The sequence below is a fragment of the Ipomoea triloba genome, chromosome 13 (genome assembly GCF_003576645.1).
Source record: "Ipomoea triloba cultivar NCNSP0323 chromosome 13, ASM357664v1".
Classification (NCBI taxonomy): Eukaryota; Viridiplantae; Streptophyta; class Magnoliopsida; order Solanales; family Convolvulaceae; genus Ipomoea; species Ipomoea triloba.
This window is the reverse complement of record NC_044928.1, coordinates 3,179,088-3,189,682: the sequence shown is the minus strand read 5'-3', so window position 1 is coordinate 3,189,682 and position 10,595 is coordinate 3,179,088. Positions and strand designations below refer to the sequence as shown.

At 35.5% G+C, this 10,595-nt stretch overlaps 2 protein-coding genes across 5 annotated transcripts; both read right to left on the bottom strand.

Moving 5' to 3' along the window:
- On the bottom strand, positions 1-4,500 carry LOC116003091 (transmembrane protein 128). 3 transcript variants are annotated; one of them, XR_004094615.1, is made up of 5 exons: positions 3,412-4,500; positions 1,306-1,470; positions 1,170-1,221; positions 605-847; positions 1-488 (listed from the first exon to the last, which is right to left on the bottom strand). XR_004094615.1 is itself a non-coding variant. In XM_031243267.1 (4 exons), exons 1-4 carry the CDS (start codon positions 3,669-3,671, stop codon positions 758-760), a joined length of 567 nt encoding a protein of 188 aa, XP_031099127.1. In that variant the 5' UTR covers positions 3,672-4,500; the 3' UTR covers positions 5-757. The 3 variants fall into 3 exon arrangements, 1 of the variants encoding a protein (XP_031099127.1); XR_004094614.1 differs by having other exon boundaries at positions 5-258; positions 367-847; XM_031243267.1 differs by having other exon boundaries at positions 5-847.
- A 1,630-nt stretch (positions 4,501-6,130) lies between these two features.
- Positions 6,131-9,948, bottom strand: LOC116002534 (mediator of RNA polymerase II transcription subunit 17). 2 transcript variants are annotated; one of them, XM_031242703.1, is made up of 8 exons: positions 9,666-9,948; positions 9,346-9,571; positions 8,623-8,736; positions 8,354-8,439; positions 7,822-8,203; positions 7,190-7,651; positions 6,803-7,114; positions 6,131-6,573 (listed from the first exon to the last, which is right to left on the bottom strand). In XM_031242703.1, the coding sequence occupies exons 1-8, from the start codon at positions 9,752-9,754 to the stop codon at positions 6,247-6,249; spliced, it is 1,998 nt and encodes a 665-aa protein (XP_031098563.1). In that variant the 5' UTR covers positions 9,755-9,948; the 3' UTR covers positions 6,131-6,246. The 2 variants fall into 2 exon arrangements, with proteins under 2 accessions (XP_031098563.1, XP_031098562.1); XM_031242702.1 differs by having other exon boundaries at positions 9,346-9,574; positions 9,666-9,942.
- Between the last annotated feature and the right edge of the window lie 647 nt (positions 9,949-10,595).

Genomic DNA, 10,595 nt, shown 5'->3' with positions numbered 1-10,595 from the left:
GACAGAAACAAGTATAATGAAACTTTTCATATTGATAGAATTACAATGCTGGAATAAGTGGTCTGATTTCGGAACCAGAGTATCAGCGCTACTTTTCATCAGATAAACATGGAGTTCCTGGACTATATCTCGGGTTTTCCCAACAATTTCCAAACAATACTTTGTATGTACTCAACTTGATTCAGCTGTAATCCCCGTGTAGTTGGATCAGCACACTATGAAGCTCAAATGCAATTCCAACACTTTTGCCAGTTTGTACTGCCACATATAGAAGTTGTAGAGATTTAAAGCAAGAACAGTAATTAAAAAGACCAGCAGCTCTAGATAAGCAAAAGACGATGTGAAGCATGGTTTTTATCCCGCTACCTGCTTCCTTCTGTCCTTCTACCCATTTCTACTTTTCTTTTCTGCCAGTGAAAACATTGACAAATTTCCGAGTGTTTTGATTTCATATAGGTTCTTCTGTCGACTACAAGGTTCCAGCAGAACTGCCAAATCTAAAAGCCTTAAATACAACTTATTTACGTACTCTTTTGGGGGGATGGGGGAAGGTGAAGAAGGAAGAATTAATAAATTAGGTAAATGGAGCAAGCTCCTATTATACATTGCATCTGTGCTGGAACTAGTCTCCTTTTCGGCAACAATGTCAAAAGAAGGCTTCAACCTCAGAAGAACCGGGGATAGCCATCCATATAATGCACACACCATCAAACTAAGTCAGCTTGGGGATATACTGTCCTAACGAGTCCAATAACGTCTAATCTGTACGAAGCATGTCTGCTTGAGGCTTAAATGTCCCAAGGACCAAATATGGAAATATAACCATGCAAGCCATAAACAGAGTGAACTGCAAAAAATGGAAGCATATGTAACAATTTTCAGTTTTTAATTCATATTAACAGATAATTCAAAAGAGGCCATACAATACACACATTTATTCAAGTTATGTATCTTATTTTTCATCAATTATTCTGACTGAACATCAAAAGAAAGCTGCTTGATCACAAAATTTCATGCAAAAAGCTATTGAGCTGAAATACACATAGTAATCTTTTATTATGACAGGGAACAAACGAAAATGAAAAAGTAATTAGAACAGCCCTTTAAGCCATTCATATTCATGTAAAAAAAATGATACAAGTTTCAAAGCATCAAAACATAGGGCATACCACGAGAGGGAGAGTCAAGAAACTCCAAATAGGCCACAATGCGTACACAAACCTGCATAATAATTTTTTCAATTTAAGCAAGATTGACCTCAAAGGTACAAGAAATTGTTTCAAAAACAACCACAATTCCTCTTACAAGCAGAATGATACGAGTCCATTAACAGTTACAAATGGCAAAGCAGCTGCACTTGAAATTTCCCACTTCTCACTGGATTTTCTGATTCCCCAGGCTAATGTACTAGTATACAAGAAAAAGAGACTATTCAAGCCGACAGCAAACATCCCCACATACAATGGTATTCTGCACAAGTAGATTTAAGGCTGTTAACTGAAGAAACATATAAAATATTCCTTAATCCATGTAAAGAAACAATCAAATTTGATGAGAGTACCATTTTATGTGAGTGAGAAACATAATAGAAAATTGACAGTTCAAAACAAGTTTTAGAAATCTACTCCATTGTATTTCCTTTAACAACCAGGGATCTATAAAGAAACAGCATCTATCTCATGAAACACTAACCAAATTTGAGATATTAGTGATGTTGGCTCTGTTAAATGCATAAAATTTTCAATCTTAAAAAAATTCAGTTCACCTTTTCTTTTAGTGTCTTCCACCTATATATCTCTTCAAATTAGTAGTAAACAATTTGTGCTTTTCTCAAGATTGTTGCCTACTGACACTAGGAGATATCTGTTATGTGATGATAAGTACTGACAGCACCAACTCAATATCCACTGTCCATTTCAGTCAAGTTGTAAGCCATAAATTGTTTGATTTGCAGATGCAATTATAGAAGAAAGTAATTTTAGGTTTGTATACGAGCTCTCTATCTGGCAAGAAACCATTATTTCAAATCAAAAGCCATACCTATATAGAGAACACAAAATGTAAGTTATGAACATAGCCTATAAACATCAATACAGAGCATGAGTTAAGTCCTTGCTTCATGAGAAAAGAACAGCCACATAACAGAGGGCAATTTGTCTTTTGGTTCAGGGGATGTCACATTAACTTTGATTATTAGATTTCTAGTAGAAGCATTCCCTTAAGTACATTTCGGAGAAGGTGCTCAATCTGTGTTTGGTTAAGATTTTAGAAATGCAATATAAACCTATAACCTATTTGGTTGAGGGTTATCTCTTCTGTCAAAATGAGCATTTTAATTTAATGCTATTTTCATGCATTGCAGCAAACTTGCAACAACATTCCAAAGAAATTGAAATAAGGCAATTCAAGGTATACAAGTAAACAACTTCAAAAATAATTAAACATGACACATGTAATAAGCTAGTTGGGGTTTCAGATAGACTTCTACTATAGAGACCATTTAGTTGGAGTTTCCTGATCCTCCTTGCCTGAACAACAACAACAACAAAAGAAGGTTTTCTGAACTTTTCCTTGCATTTTGTACTTCTTGAATTATGGTGTGTCCTCTCTTCTCTGTTGATAGATCTAATGGAATATTAGGAATGGGAAATACTGGGATTTAATGTTGTTAATATTGTCATAATAATCTATTAGGCCCACCAATGGTGACGGTTGGGTTATCATGGTTCATGAGAGATTCCCCACTTCTACTCTTGGTAAATTAGATTCATGAGAGGTTTCTCAGTTCTACTCTTGGTAAATTAGATCTTGAGTTACTCTGCTTGTTGTCAAGGTGCAATTCTTCTTAACAAGCCCCGGTTAAATAAAAATTCTAGTAATCAGCACATCTTATAAATTTCTTGAAATGAATCCAATATAATTATGATTACAGATTACTACTAGGGCATTACATATACATCAAAATACAAAGAACTATAAACTAAAACAGTATCAAATATGGTCCTAGCAGTTGACGTGATAACAAAAACTAGATAGATAATCTAATCTCCTATAGCTAAATCTAAGCACCGAGAACACATTGTTTGACAGGGTCATTGTGAGGAGAACTGGAGATGTAATTTAGGGGGTATTATATAAGATTTTTAGTTGAGTCCTCTCTTATCTGGATAAGAGCTATAGAAGTATACTAATCAACTTCGGGTCTAATGCATAATCAAGTGTACCATTCCATTAATACAATTACATTAAAACAAATATAGATAGCAATTTTTGGACACTAAACTATTATTCTTCTCATAATATATTAAAACAACAACAAAATCATTAATAAAAACCTACTAATAATAGAATATAACTACCAAATACTTAAACATGAAAAATAATTGAAGCAAGGACAACTCAATGACATACCTTCTTATGCGATTATCATGCCAAAGTATGTAAATAAAATTGTAGTGCCGGTCGCCATAGTAGATGATAAAAAGTGCTGAACTAATCCAAAGAAAATTTTCTACAATCTCAACCCATGTTCGTGTAGTTGGGAATGAAGGTGATTCCGTACATATTCTAGAACAGGCATCATCCTCAAGGTCATCACCACTTGAAAAATACCCTTGACTGTACCTCTGCCTCATGTATCCACCTCCAACTGTTGGTGATCCACCCGACATATTCACAATAGAATCTAACCAAAAAGTTAATTGTAGCTCTCTCTCTCTCTCTCTCAAAATTTCATTCAAGAAAATTGTACTCTTACCAAAGGAGCACCAATCAAAGACCTCAAATTTTAATAGACCCCCAGCAATTGTACAATGTGAATTCAGATGTAAACAATGAAACAATGCCACCTCTAGAACAATAGTACAAGCATCAACCTCTAAAACGGTAGTCTAAGGGGGCAACTAGAAACAGAACAAAATCGTCGTTCAACCCAACAAAAATAATAACACAAGTCTTCAATCTCCAAAGCTATCTCAAAGAAATACAAAATTTTGATAAAACTCACATCAAAGATAAAATCTTTCCCACAACCCAAATTCATGCATAACCAAAATCACCCAAAATCGGAAGCCTCTTATGAGTAAACCCTGCTCCAATCAATGCCTTCACTTCCTCGAGAAGTCCCCCAAAGATTCAAGAATTTGAAAACACCCAAAAAATCGCCAGAAACCCTTGGGGATTTAGAAATGAAAAGGGGCGAGCAATCAATGCAGATGAAAAGAAGAGTAGATGGCTGAACATAACATTACATTACCAACACAAATACTCAAGAATCAGGCACCTTTTTGGAGCACGAACAGCTTTGAATAAGCAGTTTTCAGAGGCTTTGGTAGGGTTGGAAGAGGGCGAGCCACGGAATCACTCTCAGATTCTGTTGGTTACTTGTTTTACCTCTCTTCCAACTCGGAATGTTTTGGTTTAATCACTTCAATCTATTTTAATCTTCAATTTTTGAAACTAATTTCCTTTTCCGCGTCTCATTTCATCGTATTTTAAGCCATATTTTTTGGGATCATTGGATTCATTGCTACAGCGATACAATTTTTTTCCCCAAATTCTTCCCGTCAACGTGCCCAAGTAACTTCTCTTTTTTATTTTTTATTTTTTTAATATATTTTAATACACGACGGGAGAAACTTGTATCTCTTACTTAAAAATATGTAATAAGTAAATCTCATTTATGTGTTATTGGACTTGTTGCTCGCAACCAACATATGAGAAGTTCTTGCAATTCATTGTAAGTGACGTGGTAAATACTCTCAAGTATACGGATAAGAGTGGAAATTATAGTATAGTAGCTCGGGTACTTAGGACTGAGGGTCAAAGGATCACGAGCTTATAAGTACTCTAGAGGAAGAAAAAAAAATGCTTAAAATCCCTTTCTAAGGTGATGGATGTGCCTTATATTAGTTATATAGCGGGGTGAAGAGACACATGTCAAAAGCTTCGCATGTTAGCCACGTGTCCTACATGTACCATTCTTGCTTGGGGCAATCCCTGGTAGGTCCATGTGTACGGAGATTTCTGACTATCCATTTATTAGAGTACGATCGGGATCGGGAGTCGGATGATAAAATATGCTTATCATCTTGAGAGCCAAGGTCGGGTCGCTATGCTCGAGTGAGCACCGAGCAGGCGAGCATTGACCCTTAACAACATGAAGCCTTAGTAAAACAGCCGTAGGCTTGTACTCGGGTCGGACCAAACATATACATGTCAGTCTAGGTTGGGAAAGGCTCCTCTTGATACTGGGTGTAACCCGAGCAGATACAAGTATATATCCTATGGCTATCAGTAAGTTTGTAACTGGATTTTTTTCTTTTTTTCTTTTAACACGGAATAAGTTAACTATTTCATGATAAATAAAAAATAAAAAGAATTTTATTTTCATGTTAGATTTTGGTGAAAATTATTTCTCCGTATAATTTTATTTATTTAATTATTTGTCATTATTATTAATTATTTTAAAATATATTATAGAATAAATTAAAATATAATAATGTTACATCAAACAATTATAAGCTATGGAATTAAATATCCTCCTTGTGGGCAAATATACCTTTAGTTTCAAAATAAAATAGTAGGGAGTAATACATTAACTGATTAAAGTCTATTAAATAAAGTTTCAAAATAAATTGTATCTGTAAATAAATTAAATACACATAACTGGTTAACTGCATATTAAATAAACATAATTGATTAACTTCATATACACATAATTGGTTAACTGCATATTAAATACACATAATTGATTAACTTCATATTATTTGTTTGCAGTTGACATATTATATATATGTAGTGAATATATTTATTTACATGCATATAATTTGTTAATTACAAACCCATAATATGAACTCATTTACATGCATATAATTTGTACAATGTTTAATCCATATATGTGTGTGCTCGTGTTTGTTTTTATCCAAAATTAGAATTTGTTCCAAAATTATTTTCAAAACTAACATGTTATTTGATTGCCAAGGACCTTGTGGTCCAGTGGCATCAAACATTTCCCTTTATATGGGAGGTGGTGGGTTCAATGTAATAGAGTCAGTACTATTCAAAAAAAAAAACATGTTATTTGATTGGGTTTGTATATACCAATCAAAAAAAAAACACCAAATTCTCATTTAGCCCTCATATAACTAATTTGTATCCTATTAGAGAAATGACCATATCTGAACTGACTTCTACATTAAGGAAATGCATATCAAGTAAAGTTAGATGGAAGCGTGTCCAATGAGTTTAATTCATCCCTGAACCACTGCTTAGGCTAACCAAGTCCAATAAAGTAGAGTACAATACACCTAAAGACAAATAGCCTAACAACTTCCTTCTTTCCGATTCCCCATTAGAAATGTCAACTTGAAGTTTGTTTTCTTCTGAGTAACCATCCTCCATTACCAACCACCAAGATATGCATCCTATAGGATCTTTGGGGTCAATATGTGCCACGAGACCGACTGTCTCGCCTTGCTCCAACTCAAACCACAATGATAAAAAGTCTCTATTAGCTTTAATGCCCACCATTAGAGCCTCCTCACGAAGCCACCGAATAACTTGGCTGGCTACCTGTGATAAAAGTTCAATAACAGCTTTAGATAAAGCAAGTAGAAGTGCAACATATCTTGGTTATATGCTTAGGTGATTCTAGAACCCTGATTTTATTGTATAAAATTTATACATCAATTAGTTGAACCCAATCAGAGGCAAATGTAATCCCAAGTCATTTTTATCACAGGCAGTAAAATAGTTCATGCTTCCAATTCCATTAGGGCAATGTGAAAACAAGGATTTGAACCTGCTGCAGCAGAATGGCAGGAAGATCTGCCAAATCACAATCATATCTGTTCATAGAGCACGTGACCTCAGATTTCCCCTTGAACAGACCGACGACATTGGGGGCACCTTCACCTTCCACGCTGATGCAATCATCATACACTGAAACCTTAGTCCGGAACTGAGACTTCACATTCTTATCCAGGTAGGATGCATGGCTTTCATTCCCTGCATTGAGAATTGACTGAGGTACCTTCATCAAGAGCGTCCATGATGATGTTCGAGAATGCCAAGTGGGGTGAGATATCAATTCAACATAAGGTGTTCTGCTAACCTTCAACCAAGAAGAAAAGAATTTTGAGTTGAGGTTGAAATCTAGTTCCCTTAAATGAAGCAATTAACTTCATACCAGACATTCCAGCTCTGCAAGAACTTTGTTTGAGAAGATTCTGTGAGCCAGAGACATGCAGAAATGACTGAGAAGATTTGGACCATCCTTTGTAGGCAGACCAGACGCTTGAGATTTGACAGAATTCAATGATCTATTTTTGGCTCTTGCAAACACATGTTCATGGAAAATTTGTCGCAAGTAAATTTCAAAACTGATCTGATTAAGATTCCCTAACTTCTTCAAGTCCAATTTACTATCATCTAATTTAGATGCAGCAAAAGACTCCACAGGCACTACTCCAGCACCTAAATTGTCATCACCTTCACCATTGATTATTTGATCACCTTCATTAGATGACACAAGTGAAAGAGACACAGATGCTCCTTGACCAATGCTTAAACGCAAATAGTTTTCTTGAATTCCTGTCACATCAACACCTAAAGATGGGTTGAATGCTTCACGATTCACCAGATCAAATACCTGGAACCACATGAAATGGAAAAAAATGGTGATGTATTATTATTAGCCACACAGGCACATATAAGATGCATCTTCATAGGGAGAGGGTTTTTTTTTTTTTTTTTTTTAAATTGGATTTTTGCATTGGGTCCAGGGGTGTTTGAAGGTGCAATACTGCAACAGAGAAATACCTGCTCATCGAATATGGCTCTATGGACTTCACGTAGGGTACAATGTGTTTCTTTCACATGTTCATCATCACTTTTCTCTTTCTTAGATTCTCCAGCAGAATCCTTGATGATGCCCCTCACTTTTGTCTTTGTATTCCTGGCATTACCAGTTGAATATGCACCAAGAAACTCGAATTGAAGAGTTTGACATGAATTAGGCGGCAAATTTACAGCCAGCATTCCAGCCGGGTCATGCTCAATACGGACCACAGAAACAGAAGAAGGACGGAATACAAGTGCTGGATCATGTAATGTATTGTCAAATAAGTCAATGTAAAACCCCTCATTTCCAGAAGTGGCAGCCACCATCCGATGCCGTTTAATTTTCCAATTTTGTTGCAACCTATCCATTCATCACAAAATGAACTAATGATATACATTGTTTGAATAAAAGGGGCACCAAAAAAATTGAAGTAATTAATTGGTTCAAGCAGATGACTTTCAGACACCAAAAATCTAGTATTGCCATCCTTCAGCATAGATGCAAACTCACCTTATCAAAGCACCATAAAACCTTGCTTCCCTAGCTACCTGCTTCTCCAATGCTTTTGCAGATTGCTTAAAATACTTCCCAAAGTGCTGCAAATTTGAAGGAAGTTAAGGAAGCTATACAACTGTTAGAGTAGGCATATGAAAACTGAAAAGGGAATGGATTTCAAACTAGAGAATCTGTCAAACAAGATATTGGAAAAGTGCAATTAGTAGTAACTACTAAGTAGTACAAGGAGAATCCAAATATACTAAAATGATTTGGAAACATACCCGAAAACTTTGCAGCTTGGTGGTCATAGATACAGCAAGGTCAGATAGAAGCTCATTAGGTAATTGCTTCGGCCTGGTCATGCTAGCCACTGTAACTGCATCATTTGCTTCCACCTAGATGCAACATACAAAGAATATGCTAAATATATCCTCTAATTTTCTTGCAATTAACTTACATGCTCATTCACTCGATATTGTGCACCACTTAAAACTGAAGAGAAAATGGTTAAAGATTAAAATTTGCCAAACAGATCATTGGGCAGTGATAAGTGCCAAATGAAGCAGCAAACAGTCCAAAGTCATTCAAGAGAGAGGCCCTCACTAAGTATATTGGGTCTCTTCCCCACATTATTCATTTAATTAGCACCCATGCACGTGCATAAATTCAGCTCTTTTATTAAATTTTAAGTATCTGCATATGTAAATATTGATAGTGAGGAGAGAAAGCACGCAAGGGGCTGGGCGCACTTGGAACAAAACATAGACTAGGCTGCTTCAGTAATTTAAAGTATGCACAAGAAATTTCTACCCACCTCAGCATACATCATCCATGAAAAGCTAAGCAAAAGCTTTCAAACTTGCATTCATAATCTAAAAGATAACTAGCACAGTAGCACCTAAAGCATATTAATGCAGTCACCTATCCAAGTTATCATTCACTACAATCAACATCGAAATGCACATTCACGTGAATAAAATAAGGAAGCAGAAAACAGAAGTTACAGTATTGATGAGATCGATGATGACAGAGAGCTCTTGATGAGCCAGCTGCAAATTCTCCACCAAGCTCTGCCACGGCCATGGTTGATTGGCGCTTGTCTCCTTCGACGAAGAACTCGAGTCTGCACTACTCTTCTTCTGCTTCTTACTCGGATCCTCTCTCTCCACCGCCCACGCGAAGTCAATTCTCCTTATCAAGCTCACCGTTTTCTCATCGTACCCAACATCACTTCTAAGAACACACAAAAACGCATCAATGTCAAGCTCGTAAAGATACACTGATACATAAGAGTACAGATATGGAGCCGGGGAGAAGAACGCACGAAGGAAACCGTTCGGCGCCGTTTTCTTCGACGAACTCTACGCGTTTGATTGGGAGCTTGTCGAGGGAAATTTGGAGGTCTTCTTCCATGTTCACCGGGATTTCATCGGGAATTTCTGAAATGAACCCTAATTGAGATTCAGACACCGTCGTGACAGGGGTTTACTCTTCTACGTGAATATTTGTGGGCTTGTTAAATGTTTGTATATTCCTGATTGGGCCTACTACGACCCAAATACTTTGGATTCAAAATTTGTATACAATCGTTATGAGTAGGGATGTCAATTCAAAGGATCTCGATAAAAAAAATTTGATCTCCGATCTCTGTCCTGATGGGGCGGAGACAAGGAATTCTTCAAAAAAGGGGTATTATACTCCTCGCCTCGACCCCGAACCATAATCCTGTATCTCCAAAATATATTATATTATATTATTATATATAATATATTAATATTTATATGTATTAAAATTTAATTTGGACTCTTTTTTTTCAAGTTATTGCTCAAACTCACCCCCATCATCCATGTAGAAGTGTAAACCGGGCCACCGAATGCCACTAGACCACAAGGTCTTTGGCATCCTTTATGTTATACTAATTCTTTTTTTACTTTAATTCCTTTAACATATTTTCTTGTAATTCAATAAACTTCAAAATTAAAATAAATTAATTACAAACTTCAAAATTAAAATAAATTAATAAAATAAGGCAATGGTAACATATATAAGTACATGATTTAAAAATAATTAACTAAGAGCTTGAACTTGATAAACAAAATTAATTTATAAGATAACATGACGTAATAAGAAATAATATATATATAATTACAAAAATAATTAAATATGATAGGTATAATAAGCTAACATAAAAAATATATTTAATAATAATTATAATTAAAATGGCAAAATAGTAAATATGCATAGAAATGTTAGT

What these genes read in the sequence shown, in the direction of transcription:
- LOC116003091 (XM_031243267.1), bottom strand. Translation starts at nt 3,671, where the DNA reads ATGTCGGGTGGATCACCAACAGTTGGAGGTGGATACATGAGGCAGAGG. An exon ending in GGACTCGTATCATTCTGCTT is followed by an intron (nt 1,222 to 1,305) that starts GTAAGAGGAATT and finishes ATTATTATGCAG; the next exon opens with GTTTGTGTACGCATTGTGGC. An exon ending in TCTTGACTCTCCCTCTCGTG is followed by an intron (nt 848 to 1,169) that starts GTATGCCCTATG and finishes CATTTTTTGCAG; the next exon opens with TTCACTCTGTTTATGGCTTG.
- LOC116002534 (XM_031242702.1), bottom strand. Translation starts at nt 9,754, where the DNA reads ATGGAAGAAGACCTCCAAATTTCCCTCGACAAGCTCCCAATCAAACGC. An exon ending in TCATCGATCTCATCAATACT is followed by an intron (nt 8,737 to 9,345) that starts GTAACTTCTGTT and finishes TGTTGCATCTAG; the next exon opens with GTGGAAGCAAATGATGCAGT. An exon ending in TTGCAGAGCTGGAATGTCTG is followed by an intron (nt 7,115 to 7,189) that starts GTATGAAGTTAA and finishes TCTTGGTTGAAG; the next exon opens with GTTAGCAGAACACCTTATGT.